This window comes from Lagopus leucura, unplaced genomic scaffold (genome assembly GCF_019238085.1).
Source record: "Lagopus leucura isolate 7727_CA_CO unplaced genomic scaffold, USGS_WTPT01 Super-Scaffold_100002, whole genome shotgun sequence".
Lineage (NCBI taxonomy): Eukaryota > Metazoa > Chordata > Aves > Galliformes > Phasianidae > Lagopus > Lagopus leucura.
In genome coordinates this window covers 49,551,256-49,575,115 of record NW_024962263.1, presented here as the reverse complement: position 1 = coordinate 49,575,115, position 23,860 = coordinate 49,551,256, and the positions used below count along the sequence as shown (strand labels likewise).

General features: G+C 34.6%; 1 protein-coding gene across 1 annotated transcript in view; it reads left to right on the top strand.

Annotated features, from left to right (window-relative positions):
• Positions 1-23,860, top strand: part of CCDC178 (coiled-coil domain containing 178) — a 164,047-nt gene that overhangs the window by 10,025 nt on the left and 130,162 nt on the right. The window contains exons 2-10 of the mRNA XM_042869483.1: positions 1,261-1,322; positions 3,479-3,557; positions 5,635-5,756; positions 7,625-7,659; positions 9,363-9,457; positions 10,768-10,968; positions 16,299-16,519; positions 18,530-18,672; positions 21,617-21,770. Of these exons, the coding sequence (XP_042725417.1) occupies positions 1,261-1,322; positions 3,479-3,557; positions 5,635-5,756; positions 7,625-7,659; positions 9,363-9,457; positions 10,768-10,968; positions 16,299-16,519; positions 18,530-18,672; positions 21,617-21,770 (1,112 nt within the window). The remainder of the gene's footprint in view (positions 1-1,260; positions 1,323-3,478; positions 3,558-5,634; positions 5,757-7,624; positions 7,660-9,362; positions 9,458-10,767; positions 10,969-16,298; positions 16,520-18,529; positions 18,673-21,616; positions 21,771-23,860) is intronic.

Genomic DNA, 23,860 nt, shown 5'->3' with positions numbered 1-23,860 from the left:
TTTTTTTTGGTCTCTTTTTTTTGGTCTCTTTTTTTTGGTCTCTTTTTTTTGGTCTCTTTTTTTTTGGTCTCTTTTTTTTGGTCTCTTTTTTTTTGGTCTTTTTTTTTTTGTCTTTTTTTTTTTTGGTCTTTTTTTATCTTGGCATGTGAAGAATGTTGTCTCTTTGCCCTCTACCTAAGATTGTGAAGTTTAAGATCTTTCTAAAAAAAAAAATGGATTTTCCATCTTTGATGGAAAGATTATAAAAGAAATGACTACAATCACTTTAGGTAGCTTCCACTTAAGGAGCTGGTTTTGGTTTATCTAAGGAAACAAGTATGCTGTTGCTGTAAATTGTGTGTCAGTGCTTGTCCTCCAGAAGCTTTTCAAACATAATGTCAGATTATTACATACACCTGAAAGGAGGTTGTAGAGAGGAGATTGGCCTTTTCTTTCTACATAATTAGTGATAGAATGAGAAGAAATGGCCTCAAATTGTGCTGATGAGATTCGGGTTGTATATTAGGAAAAATTCTCAGAAAGAGTGGAATTGGAACAGGCTGCCCAGGGAATGGAGGACTCACTGTCCCTGGAGGTGTTTAAAAATATGTGAATGTGGCACTGAGGGCCTTGGTTATTGGGCATGGTGGGGATGGGCTCGTGGGGACTAGGAAATCTTAGAGGTCTTTTTGACCTTAATGTTTCTGTGAGTCTATGAAATTTCAACCAGATTTGATAGGTTAAAGTCTCAAGGATGTTGAGTTCCTCCAAGTTTCATGAAAACTGGCAGCTGAGTAGGGGGAGGAAAGACTCAAATTATTTCCTCCCCTATAAGAAAGAAGCTATAAATTAACTCTTATTCTGCTGGCTAATCTGCTGTCTTTCTGGTTAGCCAGACAACATTTGTAAAGCTCCAAACCCGTTGTATCACATGCACGTGACCGGAGGGAATATCTAAGGAAGCTGTGTTGGTCAGGTTCTTTGGAAGAACCAGGAAGAATTGGGTTTCTTTTGGGGGATCTTTGTAAAATCAGACTTTATTGATTCTAATGGTTTTGGGAACTGCTGCCTTTTTTGGGCTGTAAAATGTTTTTAGCAGCTTTTCTCTGCTCTGCAGTAACAGAGAGCCCATCAAGTGTTAAAAAAAAAAACATTTGTAAACACTTAAGTGGTCTTTCATTCATATGTTATTTCAGACTAATCCTCTTTTTATCTTCTCTTTTTTATGAAAGCCTGTTATCCTTCAAAATTTGGCTGGATCACTTCCACAAATTCATTAAGGATTTGACCCATTAATCTTTGTACATGTGCAGAGTAGATACCAGAAGGTCTGGGGAAGCCAGGTAAGCCAACAGTGACATTGTTGATACTTGAAGTTAGAATACTGTGTGCTAAAGAAAGTTTTGGACTTTGCATCTCTTTTTTTTTTTTTCTTTTTTTTTCAGTGCTGACAATGATGGAATCTTGTGCCATGCTCAACACCTTAGGAAAAAGCTTTAGGTTTCCAAGAATTAAAGTTGAGATTAAGTCTATCTATCTATCTATCTATCTATCTATCTATCTATCTATCTATTTTTTAATTATTTGTTTTTCTGTTTTGCATTACTAAACTCTTTCTGAAATTCTGATGTTTGTATTTCTGAATATTGAAACGAAAGGTATTGATGGTAATGAACAATGTAAGGTGATTCTGAAACAGCTAACTCAGAGCTAAGATACTGAGCAGGCAAAGCTTGAAAAGGAAAATAATGGAATAGGTCTAGTTTTGAAGTAAAAGCATGCAAGTCCAATGGTCCTACCTTTCACACAACCACAGGGTTGTTGTTGGCTTGTTGATATTGTTGGTATTTTTGTGTTGTTTGGCTTTGTTGATTGTTTGTTTGTTGGTTTATGTTTTTCTTTTAAGATGCTTCTGATTCATTCTGACAGCTGATAAAGAAGCATAGAGGAGTTTGTAGCTAAATCAGAGATTGGTTGAATTGACTTGATTTCTCCCTGCTGGATGTATGTTATAATGCTGTTGAGAAAATGATGCTGTTGTAAGACTGACTGCCAGCATGTCTAGAATAGTCCTTCCTTTGCTACTATTTTGTGAAAGTAAAGATACAGGTATTCTTGTTCAATGTGAACCTCATTGCAATTGGAAAGGAAATAAGTTTGTCACAGGCTATTTTTTTTTTTTCCAGAAATTTCTTTAGAATTGAATTTCTTGAAATTCAATTTCTGAATGTTTGATTATTAATGTATTTTTTATTATAAAATAGTATGTATTTTTTATTATAAAATAGTATTTTGATTTTAATGTTAATAGAAGTGACTTGATTATCACTAAGTAAAAGATAAGCAGTAATTAACTGCATGGTTTAATAGAATGTGAAATAATATATTCTAAGTGTAAAAGAAAGGAGAATGAATTAAACAAGAATATTTTGCATTACGTCTGTTAATACTTGATCTCATTTTTTGTTTCTTCATTACCCTATTTTTTAAAAATGGAGTTCAGAAGTGTCAACATTTCTAATGCTCAGAATGGGAGATGTGATTTGTATGAACATATGCAGCAATTATGCCAAAACTAAATTTCTTCCCTTCTGTGGTTACTATGGTAACCAATATTTACTGTATTTCATTTAGACATATACAACAGAATGGAAAATGCTAGGTTTAAGCTTTAGTAATCTTTGCAAAAAAATATTATGCTATTGTACATGATATTTTAATTATGAGTAAAGGGATGGATCAAATAACTAACATGCTTAGTAGCATGAGCTTTGGTAGGAATCATCTTTAAAACATATTGGAATGATTCTTCTGGTAATGGAATTTCAGATGCTCATTTCTAATAATTGAATTGAATTAGTTTTTTGCTTGAGCAGAGATTGTTCCTACCACTGTCAGATCTCTTTGACCTCGCAAGAATAAAAAAGAGGTTAATATGAGGGATGCTCCAAAAGCAATGCCTTCTATTTTATGATGTTGGCACACAATGTCAGAGGTGGATGTTGAAGGTATGGCAGTAGAGGTTGAACCTTCCCACCAATTCTCCATTGTTTTTTGTCACTGTATGACATATGGCAACAGAGGAATAATCTAACAAAATGGCAGCTGACCCGGAAGTGTGTGGGAAGCAAAGGTGTGTCATTAAATTCCTCCATGCAGGAAAAAATGGCAGCCATTCATCAATGCTTGCTGAACGTTTATGGAGACCAGCCAGTGGATCTGAGCACAGTGAGGCAGTGGGTGGTGTCCTTCAGCAGTGGTGACATTGATAGTCAGTCATCTCCACTTGTGTAGATGTTTATGAGCGTGGCATTCAGGCTCTTGTTCACCTCTGGTGAATATGCAGAGCTAATGATGATGACTGTATTGAAAAACAGTGTTTTCTAGCTGAGAATTAGCTCTGTCAAATAGTGTTATTGTGCTCTTTGTATCTGTAGGATATAAATAGAAGGAATTATTTTCGGAGTAACCTACATATAATGTTTTTTCTAATCATTAGGCTGCAAAATACTGCACAACAATGCTTGAAACGCAGTTGTTTTCCTACTCTTCTAAGGACACTGATGAACCACCTCAAGGTATGTCAATATATCTTCTACTATATGGTTTTCAAATAGCTTAATGAAAGGCTTAAATTTAAGACATTATTTTCAATTTTTATTTTAATAGTGTGCAGTGCTAGTTCTCTTTTGTGGTTTTTAATCTGTTATGCTACTCAAAATTCTTCATAGCAATTACGCATTTGTATACTTTGAATGTCAGTCATTTACTTAGTGGTGTCACTCAATCATCTAATCACAGTTCAGTTTTTCTATCTAGAGAAAACATTATTAGCTGTATTTCACATGGCATTTACACTTTTTTCAGATTTTAAGAAAAATCTAGTGAACGATTCCATTTTCTCACTGAGTTCTATATATAACTTGCTTTTACAAATGTCTTAGAAGGCTTGTGACATTGTTTGCTTTTGCCAATGAAAATCGAGGAAGTAAGAGATTAATCTTATTTTCTTAATGCCGTTCAGGTGTTTCTGATTTTTTTTTAATGGAAGTATTCTTAGGTATATTGAGGCAAGAACATTAAATAATTTTTACAACAAAATTAATATTCATTTGGTAAACTGATAAAAAGTAGCAGCAGAAACAGCTAAGTGAAATTGAAGTAATATTAGTCTGGAAATGTGAACTTCTGTAAGCACAGAAAGATCCAAAGTCTGTATACACTTAGTCCAGATGGTGCAGCATAGGCATCCTGAGAAGGTTGCTCTGGAAAGAGGCTGAGGAAGATCACAGAATCACAGAATGGCCAAGGATCATGAATCTCCAACCCCCCTGCCACATGCAGGGCCGCCAACCTCCCCATTTAATACTAGACCAGGCTGCCCAGGGCCCCATCCAATCTAGCCTTGAGCACCTCCAGGGACGGGGCATCCACAGCCTCTCTGTGGATGTTCCAGCATCTCACCACTCTCATAGTAAAGAACTCCCCTCTGACAGATCCTGTGAGCACATTTTAGTGGGTTCTGTTTTTCAGCAAAATTTTGGAAACTGTCTTTTCCTTTCCAATAAAGCTGTTTACCATAAAGTAAGTGTATGTAACGCCTAGCCTTCTGATCTTCTAGTCTAACTATTTTAATTAAAACACTGAGAGATTATTCTTTAAAAAAATAAATAAATAAATAAACAACACAGCCACCTACAAACTGTATGAAGGTTGACTGCTAATATATCTATTTTACTGAGTAATCTCTATAAATATTATTGTTATTTTTTTGTAAATATCCAACACACATTAAAGCACTGTGTTGCCCTGAACATAATTAGGTTAATGTTCCATGTTTGTAGGACAACTGATCACACTTTTTAATTGCTCCTCTGCTAGATTTCATTGTCTTGTGGTGATTCGTGATGACTTTCATTAGTGATCCCTGCTGTCAGACTCCCCTTCTATGTATCAGTTAAATAGATAACATTCAGTAGTGTGACAGAGTGTAATTTATCTATGTCATTATAAGGCAAGCACACTTGAAAGAAAATGTAGCCGTGAAACCTGAATGTTCTTATGGAACAGTTAAGTGCCATGTAACTTGAATGTCCCAACTCCAGAACTGGCCTTCTGGAACTTCATTCCTTCATGATTGAAGCCAATGCTGATTGGCACTAAGTATCATATGCACAGGAGTTGGCTAAGCTTGCCTCTTTGAGCTGTAAGACCTCTTCTGTTTGGCTCTAGGCTTCTCTTCAGCAGCCACCAGCCTTGCTTTTTGGGGTTTTGATATTATTCTTGCTCTTTGGACAAAATCTTCACTGAGGACTAGCCTAAAGTCATCAAACTCAATTAATTTGGGATTAATTTTATAAAATTAATTATAGAAAACTGATATTCTGACCTTACCCCTTTTATCACGTTTTGTCTCTCTGATGCTATTCCATCATATTTTTTCATGCATTCATTTGTCTCTCTCTTCTCATATTGAAAAGGAATGACCTTTTCTGTGTAATGTGTGCATGGCAATAGATGCAGCAGTTGCATTCTCTTAGCCAAGACTAAGGTTTGTCAGGTTTCAAATTAAGGGACAAATTCAAGTGTCAAACTGTCTGGTATCAGCCTTCAGGTAAAGCTTGGCAACATTCTGTATTCTCATTGTTTCTGCAGATGAGTGGACCACCCCAAGGCAACGGAGCTGTGCTTTTGTAAATACTCCATTACCATGTATTAATAAAGCCATTCATCACATTCAAGAGTTGGAAGTAAAGATGGGGAAATACTTTCAACAGGTACAGTTATGGCTGAAAATGGCTGAGCTCTTTTTATATCAAGTATATTTTAAAATAAGATTACTATGGTGATTTTCTCTCCTTTATAGCAAGCACTGTTTTTTTCCTAGAGAGTACTTAACAATTCCTTGATTAAATCTTCTCTCTTATTGAGAGCCATGAATTTGAAAATATAATGGTCCTTTTTCTAGCAATATATGATGTTTTCATAGCCTAAGTAGATTTTGTGAATAGAAACAAGAGTAAAGGGAAGCTGAAAATGGGTAGCTAGATGAAGAAAGAGTGCAATACGTTGTCTTTTGAAGTACAGTAAAATCTTCCTATTAACTTCCTTGAGAATATGATCAGTTTTATTTAAATAATTCACAGTGGAGTGTTGGAGTGTTTTCCAAATTTTTAATAAATTTTGTATATGTCTACACTGCAGTAAGATCTGATTGCTACTGTTGCAAACAAGTTATGTTTAAATAATTTAGCTCCAGTATTGACTGTGTTGTAATCACTGAGGTACATCAGAAGGACTATCACACTTTAGTCTTCTAGTTTATTAAATGCTTTGCAGTGAGATTTCTGCAACTACAGAATAGGTACTGGAGGAATCCAAATTGGATAAGTTATAAGAATATCTTGATATACAGTATAGACGTAGATAGGGAATTTTGTATTGCCTCATTCACTTTGAGTTAAAATAAAGTGAGAATAGTGAAGTTATTTGTGTGATAATTTTGTTATTACTGTACATGAATTAAATGAGGAAACACTGATCTGTCCAGATGTTCATTCATTTTAATGTATATGCAGTCTCTTGTGTATTTTCCACTTCTAATTTTGTGTATATCAATGGTTTGTGGGCTGGTTCAGCCCAATTCTGTGACCAGCGGGGTGGAGGGATTTCACAAAATCCACGCCTCCAGAAAAGGGAAACAGGGGACCCCAAAATAATTAAAAACAGCGGCAACGATCTGAGGAGAAACAAACTAATTACTAAATATGATATCAGAATGCAGGATAACAGACTATAATACAATTAATTAGAATTGAAACCAATTAATCAAATATAATAAGAGAGTGTCTGGAAGGTGGATAGGCCTCTCCATAATGCTGAGGTGAGATGCGCAGTGTGGTTGAGCAGCAGGGAGGAGAGCCTGACGAAGAAGGGGAGGCCAGATGACCTTACCAGGGTTATATCTTCTCACTGACTGCAAAGCCCCTGGGCTCTGATATTTGATTAAATATAATCAGTAATGTGTCCAGTTGACATGGAAAACCTCATATGTATGCTGTTATATTCTTACCCTGAAAAACAAGAGAGACAGTATGTGCAGGGCTTTGGGAACTGCTTTATCATTCTTTCCAATTCCTGAACTGTTTGGAAATTGGGAGTGATTTGGGTATGTGGTAATTGTAGCAATAAGTTTTTGTTACGATCTTATGATGCAGTTGATAAAGTTTCTGGGCCCAAAAAATTTGCCTGGCAGCTTTTAATTTACTGTTCTGGACAGAAGTCTAATGAAGGAAAAGCATAGAATGTTCAGGCAGAAACTGTCCAATAGTTTTGAGATTTAATTACAGAGATTAAAAGTGGCAATATAATTAACAATGTAAAAGGATTTTAAAAAGCTTTACAAAACTGAGTAATATTTAACATGTGTACAAAGAATGAGTTTCATTACCAACCATTTGGAGATCCTTACACAGGTTTTCAAAATTCAAAAGCTACGTAATTATTTAAAGATATTAAGAAACAAAGATCTGTATGCACTCTGATTATATCCTTTTACAATACAAAGTTCAGTAGTCTTTTATTAGGTAACAGACAATTATGTGTCGTCTGAGATGTGTAATGAAACTTGTCTTTTATTTTGCAGTATGACTGTGTGTTTAAGGAGGAGAAAAAGCCGTGGTAAGAATTATGCATACAAAATCATACAAACTGCTTGTTTGTTTTTATGTCAGGTAAACTTTTGATGAAAAATTAGCGTGACTATAATGCCTTCTCTGTGAACTTTAATGTTTACCAAGTTCTACTATTGTGCAGAACACAGCTAAAATAAGCATTCACAGTGCCTGCAGGAACTATTTATGTCAGGAGACCAAAAGTATTCATGCACTATTATGTCTTCCCTATTCTGTGTTTAATATTCAAAGATTCAAGGGGATCTTAGGACCCACCTAAATGGTAACTTTTGCTGTGAAGTGCAGTTCAGTTATTGATACTTCTGAAATTGCACCTCATCTGAGATATTTAAATATGGCTCAGTATTCCCATTTTAAGTTCTCATTGTTTTGAGTTATAAGATACCCAAAACAAAGCTGACTGTGTAATTTTAAATTGAATTATTTGTGATGTGGGCCACTTTATGATGTCGGTCTCATTACAGTGATTAAAAAGAAGAGTTTGAAGAGGAGAATGTATCTCATGCATTCAGCCTGTCTTGGCTGTTTTGCTCAACAAAGCATTTATTTCTGTGTGTATTTTTGTGTCACATATGCCTATTGAGTCATTCTGTGTTTGCTTATTTATCCAACTCCTCTTCACTGAACTTCTGCTTCTATATCTAATTTGAAATCTCTTCCATTACCAAGTCCCATTTTTCTTATCAAATTTCTTATTATTTTCCATTACTGGAATCTTCCCAGTAACTTAGATGTAACAATCAGAGGCATCAGTTCTCTTTTTTCTTTTTTTTTGTGGTACGTTTTTGTGGATTGCTTTCAACTCTGGACTTTCACATTATGCATCGATGTGTGGTATACCAGTTTGATTATAGATTTCATTTTGTCTTCGGTGCATGTGACAGACCTGTATATACTCTTTAACCTGCACACGTGGGCAAATATGGGGGGTGGTTATCCTTCATCACCTTGTTCTCAACTCCAGTAGGCTAATGAGCCTCTTGAGGTCTTCTGAGACTTCTAGTTTGTTTCTGTTCTTTAATTATTTGGATTTTTTATTTCCCTCTCTCACTTGCAGATTAGATTTATCCCAATCTTATTTTAACAAAAACCTCCTTTTTTCTGCTTTTGAATTTCCCAAGATTTCAAAAGGTTCTCTGCTGGAAACTGATGAAGCCATTGTGTTTCTAAAAAATCTTCAATTGCTTTTCTTCATTGTTGACCCTGAAATTATTACATCCCTTAAGGTGATAAAACTGAAACTACTTCTGACTTGCACTGGCAATGCATCTCTGTCTGAGGGTGACATTTGATGCTTCTGCTGCTGAGAAGAGTCTGCAAAGTGTAGAGTATATAGATCCTTTCACTTCAGAACTTGGGCAGAATAACAACTTATCCTCATCGGTTTCTTTGGCAAATCCTTGGGTGTAACAGCAGAGTTGGTCTGTGTAGGTACAAGATGTTAAGGAGTCTATCTTTTGTATTTCTGTAAGTAAATATGAGGAAAATCATTTATACGGGAGTTACACAATTAAAAATTCTTTTGAATGACTTGCATTCTTTTTTTTTAACAGTAATTCTATATAATCCAGCATTTAAGATACAAGACTGAAGAAAGGCACTTCTGACTTAGTAAAAGAAATATTTATGTAACAGTGCCACTTTAAATTCGGTCTAAAATTTTTTAGTGACAGTGGGTTTTATCCACAGGATAACAGAACAAGTCAGTGCTGAATCTAATGAAGATACCTGGTTATCACTATCAACTAGTTTGGATTTTCAAGATGCTAATGTATCTCGTGAAGGTAAAATGCTTTATAGTACTCAGTACAGTACTCAGTCTGAGTGGAAATAGTTACTTGCCCTCATTTAATATATGCTTTGCATTTAATAATGTTTGCTGGCTGCTTGATAGATCTTATGTAAATGATGTGTGCATCCTTTGAAATCTATCGGTGTATCATTTGTCAAGCTGAAAGACACATGGATTTTAAATGTTATATTAAGTACCATGAAATCATCCTGTTTGCAAGATGGTAATTTACATTTTTCTATGTAGATTTATACTGTACTTTAAGCCAGCAGAACAAATTATTTTGTGTTTTGTTTAATTTCAGTAACACATGTAGCTGCATCACTGTTGCAGGGTTTTCACAAATACACTCCTGACATGAAGTTATATTTCTTACAGTTGGCATCTTTGTTCAAATTAAATGTTTTTGAATTGTTTTCAGTATTCAAGAGTCTGTGTGCAATTCACAGTGCAGTCTTTTCAGTACTGCTAACTCAAGTTGATCCTGTCTACAGTGAATTGTATAATACACTTTTTGTTGGCAGCAAAGCTAAAATCCAGATTTTAAGTAGCTATCCTTATTTTCAATGCTTACAACTTTTAATGAAAATAATTTGAGGAGTTACTGATCATTGACTGTAGAATTTAAATGGAAATGCTTTGAATTCTGTAGTTTATGCAATTCTCTTTTTTTTTTTTTTTTTTTTTTTTTTTTGTAGATCAGGTTAAGGATGATGACCTCGAAAATATTTTACCAAAAACAGTAAGCTAGGACATTTTTGATAGCCAGATTTGTACAGAATAAAATGTTGATGACCTATTTGTATCATGATGAAAACCAGTGTTGTGTATTGTTGAGATACTTCACTGAATATTCTTAGAATTCTGAGAACTTTAATGAAATCGTTGATACTTCCTGGAGAACATAAAATAAGTGTTCTTAAAAACAACAGCAACAAAGATATAATGAAGAACTTGGGGTAACTACTTATCCAAACAACAAGACAAAAATGAAAATTGTGTACCATCTCTATTAGTGTGTTTTTGGAAATAAACTGGAGGAAACATGCAAGATTTGTTTGCAGCCAATTTTTGCTTGCCTTGATACATGTGAAGAGGCTGTCTTTATGTTGCGGATGACTGCAGAGTGTAAGTTTAAGCTATCATAAGAAATAATGATAATGTATTATTAAAGAGCAATGTAACTAATTGTGCTTACTGTGATACACACAGACAGGACAACTTTGTGTTCAGAATGAAGCTGGAATAAAGAGCCTGTGATTAAGCTTTCATAAAAAAGTAATATTTAATGTATTTTTAAAGACAGCAAGACGTTAACCTTGAAGCAGGAAATAGCAGCTTTGCTACTGGAAGTTACTAAGCTAATTAAGCGATTGGAGGCTGATCGTATGGAGGCAGAACAAGCTTTGGAGCGGGAGAGACAGCGAAGGAAAAAGCTTGGCATGGAAATTGATAGTATGTCACTTTGGAGGCTTCAGCACTTCCCTGCTGCTGTGCAAAAAGGTATCACTACTGAAGTTAAGAGTATTTGTTATTTTCAGTCAGTTCATTACCAAGGAAAATAATTACACTGTGAGAATAGTTGTGTTTACTGTAACAGAACTGCAGTACTTAGTCTTTTGAATTTGGCATGCTTAAATATATATCCATAGGGAAAAAAAAAAAACAAAAACAAAAACAACACAGAACACACTATATTACATAGTTCTAAACTGTGTAGTAGTTTAGTATTGTTTGAAGAATAACTCAAGAGTAGGCAATGCACTTAAGATGATGAGAGATACTTTTGTTAGGGCAGGGAATGAGAAGTTTGAACAGAACTATAAAATAATGCAATTGTGCTAAACTGTAGAATAAACCATCAATTTAAATAAAATGTGATAAACTTGATTAAAGTATTTGCATGAATAGTTGGATGTAACTATTGATAGAATTTCTCAAAATCCCGGATTCTAAGGACGTTTAGTGTTACCTTCTGTGATTAGCTGGCATCTACACAATAGAATTAAAAAAAGCAAAGAAAAAAAAAAGCACATACTTTGCAGCTGTTTGCTATTTGTCTTCTGACTCACAGATCATAATGGGAAGTAGGTATCATCTGAACCTAGACTGAAAATCTGATGCCTGTGGGAAAACATGTAACTAGAGGAAAATTATAAGCATGCATGTATTAGCCTTGTCTGTTAGTGTGTAATATGTCAAATGTCACTCATATTCGTTGACAGTCCTAGATTAGTGATCAGGGTGGATTGCCAAATTCTCACTTAATATTATAGCTTTTTTATGTTTGTATTCTTAATACTGTAAAATGCTGACAGCTGTCTTAAAATCACCTATTTTTAGCTGGGATCATCTACTCTTTTTAAGGTTACCATGCCATTCTTTGCCCTTGAAACTTATTCACTTTTCTTTCTACCTCTTCTGGTTTTTTTCTACATACTGTGATTTCTGTTCTTTGGTCATATTTATTACTCATTTTAAGTACATATCCTGATCGCATAGAACAATTTTTTTTTCTTTAGTAGCATTACTTTGTAGGAGATGAATGCATATCAAATTATTCTTAAGAATCTCACTCAGCTTTTTTTAATGAATCACATAAGGGTTTGTAGAAAAAATAAAAGTAATTTTAAGAATTTTGAAAGTCCTTCTGGAATTGCAGTTCCAGAATAATTTAAACCTTTTAGAAATAAAGTGGCATTTTCTGAACTATTCCGTAGTTAGGAATCACCTAAGATACACCCAAAGCATGTTTTTTTCCTGTGTGCTTTGTCAAACAAGATATTCGTCACTGTAGAAGATGTTAAGAGAAACAAATGCCTTTCATCTTGGTGTTTAAAGAAACAAAACATGACAACAAATAGCATATAATTAACGGTGCCGGCTACCAGAGCCTTGATTACAAATTTTAATGAATTCTAATGAGACTGATTATTGAGCAGAGCTTTGAAAGACTAGGAAGAAACTTAACTACATGGTACTCCAGACAAGCAGGAGAAAGTAAATTGTCTTTCAATCCATAGAACAAATTCTGCAAAAAATAGTTGCACTTTTGCGTTGTCACGAAGAGTTTCAAACCTGTGTGGCCACAAGCACCAGTTCTGGTTTGTGTCATTTGATGATTTAAACAAAATGAAAACTAGAGGACATGTTATACATGCTTAATTTTGTCAAAGTGAAGGGATTTTCTAAGTGAGAAGAATGAAGTTTTGAAGATGACAAGAGTCAATTTAATGCAGAATCCAGAACAAATAATTTTCTACTTCATTTAGAAGAATCTTTTAATAACAGATACACTGATAATAAAGCAACCAACAGATGTAAAGGAAAGATGACTGGCTGTATGGAAGAACAGATTCCATAGTGGCAGGTTATTTTTCCTTTCAGAATTCACTTTTCTGCACTGAAATCTGAAGATATGTTAATTGTGATGCTTGAAATCAGGGAAGGCTTTTTTTGCTTGTATGATTCAAGCCCTTCAGTGTCAACAGAGAATGGCAATCATTGACAGACACATGGGTTGTTTTAATCTATGTAGTATTCCTGAGTAGTGTCATAGTACTATAGCCATGAAACTCTTGACTTTTGCATGAGAGCAAGGGTATAAATGTCATCATGGTTAGTGAACCTGTTTTTTCAACTTGCTTTTTCCCCAAATTTTATTCCTATAGCCAGGGAGTAAGCAAGCACAACATCAAACTTTTAGGCTTTTTGTACAGTGTGGCATCATGATATTTCAAGATATCATGGATGTTTATTGTCAGTGAGTAATGGGTGTCTTGGTGGCTGCCAAGCTGGTCTTGTAGGTATCTTTGTTTCTGATTTTAAGGCTTTTTTCTCAGTTCCTTTACATCTGCAACACATCACATTATATGAAGATACACCATGGCTCTCTGAAGTCTCTCAGTCATCATCTATAAATCTTCAATTCCTTTCCACAGAAGTGCTCCACGTTATCCTGTAGCTTCTGTGGGGATAGTTTATTATTTTTACATCCAGATGTCTAACAAAATATATCACAGCAGCAAAAAATAATCAGGACCCTAAAATCCAGGAAGCAAGACTCTTTCTATATTAATGCTGATTTGAGGGCTGGCTAATTATCCATTTTTTCATAAGGAAAACAGTTAAGTTCTAAAGAAATCTAGATTCTTGATGTCAGAGATGCAGTGGTCAATGTGTCTTCACTTAAGCAGTTTTCATATGATTGGTAGCCATCACAGCTCTGGAATGTCATCTCCTTGCGGTCTGCAATATTTTTCTTAGACTGAGAGCAGCAGAGCAGTATTTATAGCTATTCCAAGAAAAAGGCCTCAGAGAACGTCAGTCGGATCTTCTCAGTGGTGTTTTTGACCACTTTTTACAGTCTTGTTTTGGTATGTTGTAGAAGAGGAAAAATACAGGCTCAGAACCATCATGATATCCCATTACATCTGTTTGTTACTGTGCGGTTGAACTAAAATTAGAGATGGTGGGAAGTCAGTTAATATTCCCAGACACTGATTTGCAAAGCATAGTAGTGGTTTGTCTATAATTTTACTGTATTTTTTTAGAATTATAGTGGATGCCAAAAGAGAGACAAACATTAAGATGAAAAGAAGTGACAGAATTTGTAATAGTGAGTTCCGGGATGTGAAATCACAGTCAATACTGTGGTACATATTCCTGATGCTCATCATCCTGAGAGTTTGACAAGTTTCTCATGGTCCAGGATGTGTAGGATATGTTTTCAGTTTGAAATACTTTTTTTTTTTTTTTTTTTCCATAGGCAAAATGTGAAGATGGGCACATTTCTGAGAATATATGAGAATAATTTTTGTTTTATATTTATTGGCTTATGAATTTATATATTTATCTTAGCCAGTGCCTAATTTGAATTGGAAACAAGAAATTGCTGTTAATACATGACAATTTGCAGAGATTGTTACAGATTTTTGTTTGTTTGATTATTTGTTTTTAAAACAGGAGTCTCTGAAGGGCAGTTTATGATGTTCTGAAAACAAAGGGAGAGGTTGAATAAAGGATCAAAATTAAAATTAATTCACTGGGAGGTTAGAAACTGCTTTCAGGAGAAAATCCTGTGGCAACTGAAAGGTCAATTTTTCCAAAGCAAAAAAGCTGTAAGAAGGTTAATAATACAGCTTTGTTCTGCAGCACAGTAATATGAGCTGCAGAGCTATTACATTCCAAGTCAACAGCAGTAATGCAAGATGCAAAAAATAAAGAATAAAAACGTTTTGGGGGGACCCAATACTTTTGCTTTACTGTTTTGCATTCAAAAGTTTGGAATAGTAGAATAATGATTTTTAAATGCTGTCAGTCAGTTATGCGGTGATATACTGATAGAATATTTATTAAAATAATAAAAAAAAAAGCAATAAAAAAGCAGGAGTTGGGTTTTAGATATTAACCAACTCTCCTCCCTTGATATCAGTAGGCTGTGGTAGTGTGATGTTGTGTCCTTGGGGTAAATTTGTCATTTTCAGGTTTATAATAATTTACAGTATTATCTGTAAAACAAAAAATTATGCTAAAACAGAATTGAGGATAAGGGGAAAAGACCCCCAGGGATGTTACAATTATCCCTAATCTAAATAATACAAACCCAGGAGATTCTTAATTAAGAGTTTGCATGACCCATTCTGAGTAGGCACGGAATTCTGTTATTTCTTCAGACTTCCCTTGATTTCCGTTATTGCTGACTCCTGCTGCCTTTACGTCCTGTAGGCCATTGAGGTAATTGCAGTGACACAGCCCATCTTCAGAACTGACCTCTTCTGAAATATAATAAAAATTCAGTGTAAAACACTTTTTTTTTTTTCCATTTTACTGTTAGGCATCACTTAGTAAGATACAGAAAAGCCACTTACTCGTATAATGTCTCTTCAACTTTTAGTGGCAATGAAATAATACATTTGTAAATTTGTGATTTATGTCTTGTTAACGCAGCAAAATGTATCAACTGTTAAGGAATCGCGCCAGATATTCTATAGCTACTTCTCTGAGCTAGAAAGCCTTTTCTTCTCGGTAAAATGTACTTCTCTCTCTCAGATTTATAACAAGAGTTTACTCCTGTTTAGATTTTTTTTTCTCTTAATTGGTAATCTTTTTCACTGTTAAATATCAGCTGCTGCGGTACCGTTAGGACACAGTCTGTAATAAGGTTTTCTTTCTGAGCAAGATGAAATATGTGCTGTCATTCAGCAACCAATGATCTAGTTACATATTTTCTTGTAAGGGCCCTCAGGAAATTTATACCAGTGTAGGAGAAGTAAATGCAATGAAGTGAATTAAGACTGACACATTTCTGTATGGCAACATGAATATGTTCTTCTTGACGGCTTTGAATATTTATCTGTAGTCTAGATTTTTTGAAGCCCCATTTAGTTTCAGAAAGTGTTCCTGAACTGAAAACAGCTGTCATATTAAGGGGATCTGGGATATATACTTGCCCTGTTCTTCCTCTGCATCCGCATACGTCCATTGCTGGTGACTGGCAAGTTTAGTACAGCTCTTTTTGTGTGGTAACAACCTTTCAAGATATGCCTTAAGGCTAAGTGTTTTAATTTCCTTCATAAAAACAAAGCCACCACTCACTCTGAGAATTTACTTGAATGATATAGTTAGACTATTGAGTTTCAGAATAGTTCCACTCCTATGTACTATTTGGTGATGTCTTTTGTAACCAATGTCCTCTTTTGGCCTTAACAGTAATTTACAGCAAAATTTTGCAAGTCTTATACTCGGTATTGTAACTGTGCATTTCCTAATCTCACTAAGCATTCACGGTGTCACTCAAATACGCATTCTGTTATGCTAATTATCTCTAACAGAATACGAAACATGCGCTCAAGATACCTTAGAGCTACAATGGCATTTGGATTGCAAAAGCCGTCAGCTGCGACAGGTACAAAACCAAATACTTAAGATAGAAGCAGTTAGCAGAAGGATTCAGGAGGATGTAGACTTCATGAAGAAACACAGCCCTCTGCTGGAAGAAAAGTTGAATCTGGAGGGTGAAGCTGTGAAGGATGTGTTACTGGCTTATGAAAAGGTGAGTACGCATCATACAAAAAAAAAAAAACAATCACAAAGATACATAACCTTTTACAGCAGCATCACCAGTCTATTTTAAATTTTGTAGACAAAGACTGTGAATTGTGTGCCTTAGTACAGAGTACAGGCAGAATCCAGGGAATATAATGCTGTGGGCCTTTAATAAAAGTCTCATAAGCACATGTAGAATGTAATTCTAAATTTGTAAGCTCATTCCATCTGTTTGGGTTTCTTTTTTTTTTTTTTTCCTTTTTTTTTTTTTCTTTTTTTGCAGAAAATGTAGATGGCACATATCTGATGTTTGTGTAGATTCTTGATTCTTTTCAGCTTTGTTCCAGAATGTGGATAATGTGGAAATATTAGAAGCTGTCAAAGAAAGTAAAATTGAATTATTTTCAAGTGGTGGTGCATTTTTAATGTGGATAGTTGCAGACTGAACAATCAAAGTGCAGCAGAGTTGTAGATATTTTTAAATGGGTATCAGAAAAGGAGGGGTACTGCGTAGCCGCAAGTTCAGATTTTAATACTGATTATTTTCTATGTATGCTTTATAGTTACTTTTAATCTCAAATCTAGAGATGAATCCATTTCAAGGTACTGCATTTACATTCTCAAAATGATCTTTCCCGGTGATTCTGAATAAAAGTTTATTTAAACATTTGCTTTATTTTTAACCTTGCATACTGAGGTCATGTCAAAGTACTTCTAAAATAAAAAAGAGCTAATTAAGCATTACATCACATAGTTAATATGAGAATTGTTATAAAGTAGCGTCCTTCCAATTCGTTTCCCTTTCTTAGTTAAATATGAATGGGACACAATCATTACTCTGTGTGTGAATGACAGCTTGCAAATTCTTTTCTTGTGTGTTTCTGGAAATAATTCTCCGCACACCAAAACTTGCATATGGTTCTGACTATGAAACAGCTGGTAGTTCGATCATTTTTAAGATACCAGCTAATTAAAAATCAATTTGGTTATTTCAATTTTCATTTTGTATCCTTTTTTTCTTGTTAATTTCTTAGAATAAATTGTATGCAGTCAAAAAAATTAAGATGCTCTAAAGTACAGATCAGGAAACAGACTGTTTTCCGAAGACTGTATTAAATTAATACTTTTTCAGTGTCTTTCTTTTTAGACACCACATTTCTTAAGAATACAGATTTTGTGTTCTTGTGATTCATTTATATATCTCATTTCAGCAAAGCTTCTAATTAACAAATTGTGCTCTAATTTACACGCTGCTCCTTACTCCTTTGTTTTTTTCTGTGTTGTTTTTTTTTTTTTCCTTTTTTCCCCCATGGCCTTTGGAAAGCAGCTCATATTGAGTTTTCTTTGCAGTTGAAACAGTTACTGAATTTTGAATCTCTAGTTTTTAAAACCCAGCAAACTAGTATTTACAGATTTTGTATCACTTTTTTTTTTTTAACATCTGTAATATTTTCAAAAGCTGAGGTAAAAAGCATGTGTATAGCACTAAGTGGACAGGAACTGAGCAGATCCAATACTGTTGATACCAGTGAAGATTTTATTTATTGTCTGCATTGTCTCAGGCCCCTGTTTTACACAGGTGACTGCAGGGCTTGCGCATGCTTTGGGTTGTTTCGTTTAAGTAATGATTCTGTCAGATTACTGAGAGAAACCTCTGTGACTTCTTCCAACTTATTTCTTTCTTTCTGCTCCAGAGGTCACTATCTTCCCATGGAAGTAGCCACTTTTCACAATAACTTCTATGTTGTGCAACAGAATGAATGGCCTCTTGGTAATACTTCCTAATATCATGCAATTTTACAACATCTTGTTGTCTTTTGCTGGGGTATTTATTGCAGAACATGTGGAGTTTGTTGTGATGGCATCACAAAATACAGCTTCAAATTTAAGATTCAATTTTAAAATTACAATGAATCAAAACTAGATATATATATATATTTTTTTAGTTATAATTATTTGTGACATTGTGTGTGATTTCTATGTAACATCTTTCAGAAAACTTGTTTTATTTGCTTAGGCATCCAGAATATATTCTGATGTTCATTCTGAGCTCATGAAAATTCAAAAGACAATGAAAAGAATTGATGAAGAAGCTAAAAAGAAGATAAAATCTATGTATGAGAAAATTAAATGTGCTGAGGTGCTACTAAGTCAATACAAGTAAGAGCTGTTCAAAACAGTCGTACGCATATTAGTTTTTAGTAGTGACAATGAAATTATAGAAAATTTGCATTTAGAAAATATTTCAAATTCTCAGTTTTGTAAAATTGAGTAGTTATACCTAAAATATGTTTTTCATAGAATCCTTAGAGTTCAGACCTTTAAAGGTCATCTAGTCCAATTCCCATGCAATAAACAGGGACTTGCACAGCTAGATCAGGTTGTCCAGGTCTTGATCCAGCCTTGCCTTGCAAGTGTCCAGGGATGGGACGTCGCCGTAACCTGTTCCTGTGCCTCACCACCCTCACTGTAAAAGACTTTTTACTTTCTTTGTCTTAGTTTGCATTAGCAAAAGGTCCAATAATATATGCAAATGTAATGTTCCATGAATCAGTTCCTGAACTGTTGGGTTTTTTTGGTTGTTTTTGTTTTTTTAACCTTATTTTACTTTAGAATTTTTATTCATTCTAACAGAACTAGGCAGATAACTGGGTGATTCTAGAGAGCTATGTTAGTATTTCTTTGTACTTCTGTGAACTACAGTGACTTCTCTTTATGCAAGCACACATGTAAAACATGTAAGAGCTGTTACTTTTACTTAATGAAAACCTCTTTGCTAAAGAGGTTTCTCATGGGTGTGTAAGATCGTTATTAGAAAAAAAAGACTTTGTGATTTTCTATGTTTATGGGCTATCAGCAGCTTATCTGACTTTCTAAAAAAAGACAGAAAATAAGCAGTTACAAACAGTTTGTACACAAACTCATTGTAGTTCCTGTATTCTGGCGCTGAAATACCATTTGTCTACCAGACTTATCTACCATGAAGCTGAACATCAAATTCTCAAATAACAGTTATAAGAGTTTTGGGTACTGCTATTGACCTTTTCATTTGATGTTCCCATTAGGAAGAATTAAGATATTTTTAAACTTGTATTATAGTGATGCACACTAGAATAATGCAAGACATGCAGTAGAATTTGAGAATAAAGTGTTTGCTACCCTCTGTGAAGAACACACTCTCAGGGGGAAATGAAGAGAGTATAACTAACTGCTGTAACTGTTTTCTTCTGGGTTTAGATTTTCTCATTAACAGAAATGGACCATGTATATTTTCTGTTTCACTAGTTTAACATATTTCCTATTTGTAGCACGTGACAATGATGTACACTCTCGTGCATCTTGCAAACATTTTTGTTTGTGTGGATGGTGAGTTAAACTAAAAATGCTAAGGAGTATCATCATTTAACAAGTAAAAAAATAAGACTTTTTCTACCCTCAGTGAGGAAATCAGTGGTCAAGTCTGTTTTCTCAGCCGTTTGATAAGCTTGTAACTGAAGTAATACCTATGTTGTCGAAGTAGATTCTTCATTTGCCATCTGAAGAGGATCAGAACAATGTAGTGCTTATTGGTGACAAAGGCAGATTTGTGATGGCACAGACTTGAAAGGCTGCACTTCTGTTGATACACATTTTTTATATGTTGAGTACCATCAGTGAGAGAACTGAAAATACTGGAGGAGGGGTATGTCAAACAGCACGGTCTGTTATTTTTGCACATATTAACTATGGCTGATAGAAGCATATTTTTCCATGGGATTGTTCTCAGAAAAGTTGTAGCTGATAGACAGTATGCCTGTTACGTATCTGTCATCAGAAATTCCAAGTATCATTTATATGGCAGGACAAGGAGAAATGGTTTTAAGTTGAGGGAGGGAAGTTTTAGGTTGGATGCCAGGGAGAAGTTCTTTACTATGAGAGTGGTGAGGTGCTGGAACAGCTGACCAGAGAGGTTGTGGATGCCCCATCCCTGGAGGTGTTCAAGGCCAGGTTGGATGGGGCCCTGGGCAGCCTGGTCTGGTATTACATGGGGAGGTTGGTGTCCCTGCGTGTGCTGGGGAGATTGGAGCTTGATGATTCTTGAGGTCCCTTCCAACCCAAGCCATTCTATGATTCTGTGATATGTTGTGAATAGTAGGACATAAGGGAGTACAGATACTTGAAGTGTTAGGTGCTCATTATATATATATATATTATATATATTATATATTATATATTATATAATATATTATATTATATATATATATATTCTGTGACCTTTGGCTCTTGAATTATTAATTCAAGTTTTTTCTTCATCAAACAAAAATAATAGACAAACACCAACACTCATTGTAAAATGTTAACCCAATATCTATTTCTTTTGCCTTTTACAAAATACCATTCTCTTACGCTGTTGTAACAAAAGACCTGTGCTCAGCTTATTGCAAGTTCTAACAGCTCATTGTTGGAGTGTTTTCCTGACTATTGTTGTGTTACCTCTTTCTGTAATTATGGGTGGTTTTTCTTCTGATAATTCAGTGTCTGCTGATACATCTGGGAGTTGGAGTAGAAATAAGGTGTTTAGCTTCTTCTTTGACATTATCTACTCTCTGCAAGTTCATTTTTACATAAATAGTTGGTGTCTTGTGTAATGGCACCAAAGATAACAGTTACAAGATGATACAGGAAAAAAAAAAATCACTAATGGCGTTTGTCCATAAAATGATACTGAACTACACTGATGAAATGAAGATAGCTCTGAACTAGATTTAGCCACTAGTGGAGAAAATAAATTGATTCTTATTTTAATAAATGTGTTGAACAAAAGTCTCCTACTAAACTACACTAATGCCTGTTCAGAAGTCCAATTAGAAGCTGCAGTGTTGGCAGACTTTGTAAGTATAAGTGAATGGGTAGCCTGAGTAGTTTTGATTTCTGGCTGAAATTGTATGAACCTGCCAGGTTGGGTGTTTTGAAATTCTCTCATGCATACCTGCTCAAGAAACATAGTAGAGAATCAAAATAAATCTTTACTAATTTGGATCTGCTTTACATTTTCCTTTATGGAGAGGGACTACCTTGGAATATTTCCAGATAGCTGGATTCACTTCGGGTGTATTTCTATTAGGAATGAGTTAAAGCATTCTGAATTTATTTGGACCGAATACTGTATGAAGTTAAAAAAAACAGAGGAGAAGATTATAAAGGATGAAAAACACCTTGAGGAGTTAGTGAAGCAAAAAGCAGAAATCCAGGAAGATGCAAAATGTTGGAACAGCAAAGTGAGTCTTGAATATTTATAAACAAGCCAAGTAAATGAGTATCTTTTATTGAAAAGTACAGGAATGCCTGAATATTTTTGTATGCTTAAAAGTTATTATCCTCTGTAAAAGTAAAAATGCAGGTTTTGATTTAAAAGTAAAAACTGGTAGAATTGTACAGAACTCTATTGTCCATTCTTGTACTGTGCTATTAATGTTTATCATTATTTATTAAAGTTATCAATCATCTTACATTGGTTTGAGTGATCTACATATTTTTAGTTGTGTGCACATCTGCCTAATACTGGTTATCCTTCTAAGTCACCTACACTGAATATTTAGCAGTACAACATGAGTGTCCTTTTGAATTTGGTTTTTTTTTTGTCTTAAGGTGACGCATGAAGCCCTCTCCTGCAGCATGCAGAGTGATAGCCTGCTTTACTTGAAATTCCCCTCTTTTTTCCCATATTTATCTGATACTATTTTTGGAATGTTGCATTTTTGTACTCAGCGGTTTAAAACATGAAGTGGAGATCCTCATGCAGTCTGACTGGGCATTTTCAGTTAACTTACTATTTCATATGTGGTGCCACAAGGAGAGAAAAAAAAAAAAAAAAAAAAAAAAAAAAGAAAGAAAGAAAGAAAAGGAGGAAACAAGCCAAAAGGAATGTTTAGGTGCCTAAAACAGGACTTAGATGGCCGCAACAGAACTTGTCATGTGTGCATGCATATGTGTGCATATATATATAATATCAGTAGTAATAAAAATAGCAAGGTCCCCCTCAATGGAGTTATTCAAAAGCTGTTTAGCCATGGTCCTGGGAAACACATAATGTGTGGGCCAATCCATGTCCAAAAATAGATAGACAGAGTCATACTGGACAGTCTGTAATGGGTTACTTTATACCTTTTGTTTCCAATACTCAACGGTTTATTAAAGTTGTTTGTTTTTTTTTTCTATTACTGGCACTAGCAATTGCTACTGATAGAATGTTTTCAAGTGTAATCATGTCTTGTAGTACTGTTTAAAAAAGAGGATAGATTTCATACATAGTGACAGAAAATGAAGAAACAATTGGATGATGTAAAAGAAAAAGTAACAACTGAACAATGTTCATAGTGTTCAAGTGCACAAAGTTAGTTTGTAAATGTCTTCTAAATCTGTATTTATAATTTGACAACAGACACCTTCATACCTCACATCTCTCCTTGAAAGTCTCAAATGTCAGACGTGCAAAATGAATAATTTAGGAGACACGGGTCATTGCAAGCTTTCTGTGTGTGTGTGTGTGTGTGGTTGTTGACAATTAAGTTGTGTTTTAAGAAGAATGAGAAGAATAAGAAAAATGCTTTGTTTTTGAAATTACCAGAAGAGTTATATTAGAAGGGATTTCAGGATACCATCTAGAATACTTTTCATAATGTGGCAGCATTTCAAATTGTTCTTGTCAAAATGTTTGCTCTAAAAACATATGAAAAAGAGAAAAACATTTCTGAATCATCTTCTTTAAGTACTATCAATTGAAAAAACGGAATTTGTGGGTTATTTTCCCTGTAAATGTAACCAGTTTGTCTTTCCCATACTGCCCTGCAATATTTCTTTCTTTTTTTAAGAATATTTCACATATAAAAAAATTTTGCTGTTCAGTCTCCTTTTCCTAGATTAATAAAAGTGCTTCTCTTCAATCTTTCTGATCAGAATGTTTTCTAATTCCTAGCCATTCTTTCTCTGTGAACTCTCTCTGTTCATTTGTTTATTTATTTATTTATGAGTTGGAATGAATTTTTAAAGGTCACCTACAGCTAGATCAGTTTCCCAGAGTCCGATCCAACCTGAGCTTGAGTGTCTGGAATTAGGGTCCCTGAAATGGGCACACTACTTCAACTGTGACCTTGCTACATCTTCGGCTTTCATTCCTAATGTCCAGGACTAATAGATGTTTTAAACTAGATATTTATATAATTATTTCCTATTTAACATCAGTGAATCATTGTGACTGTCTGCCTTGTTTAACTGGACTTAAGCAGTTGTTTCCTTAAGCAGGTTTGAATTTGTGTATCATATACCTCCAGATCGTAGCACTTTGTATTTGTTTACCTTTAATTTAGCC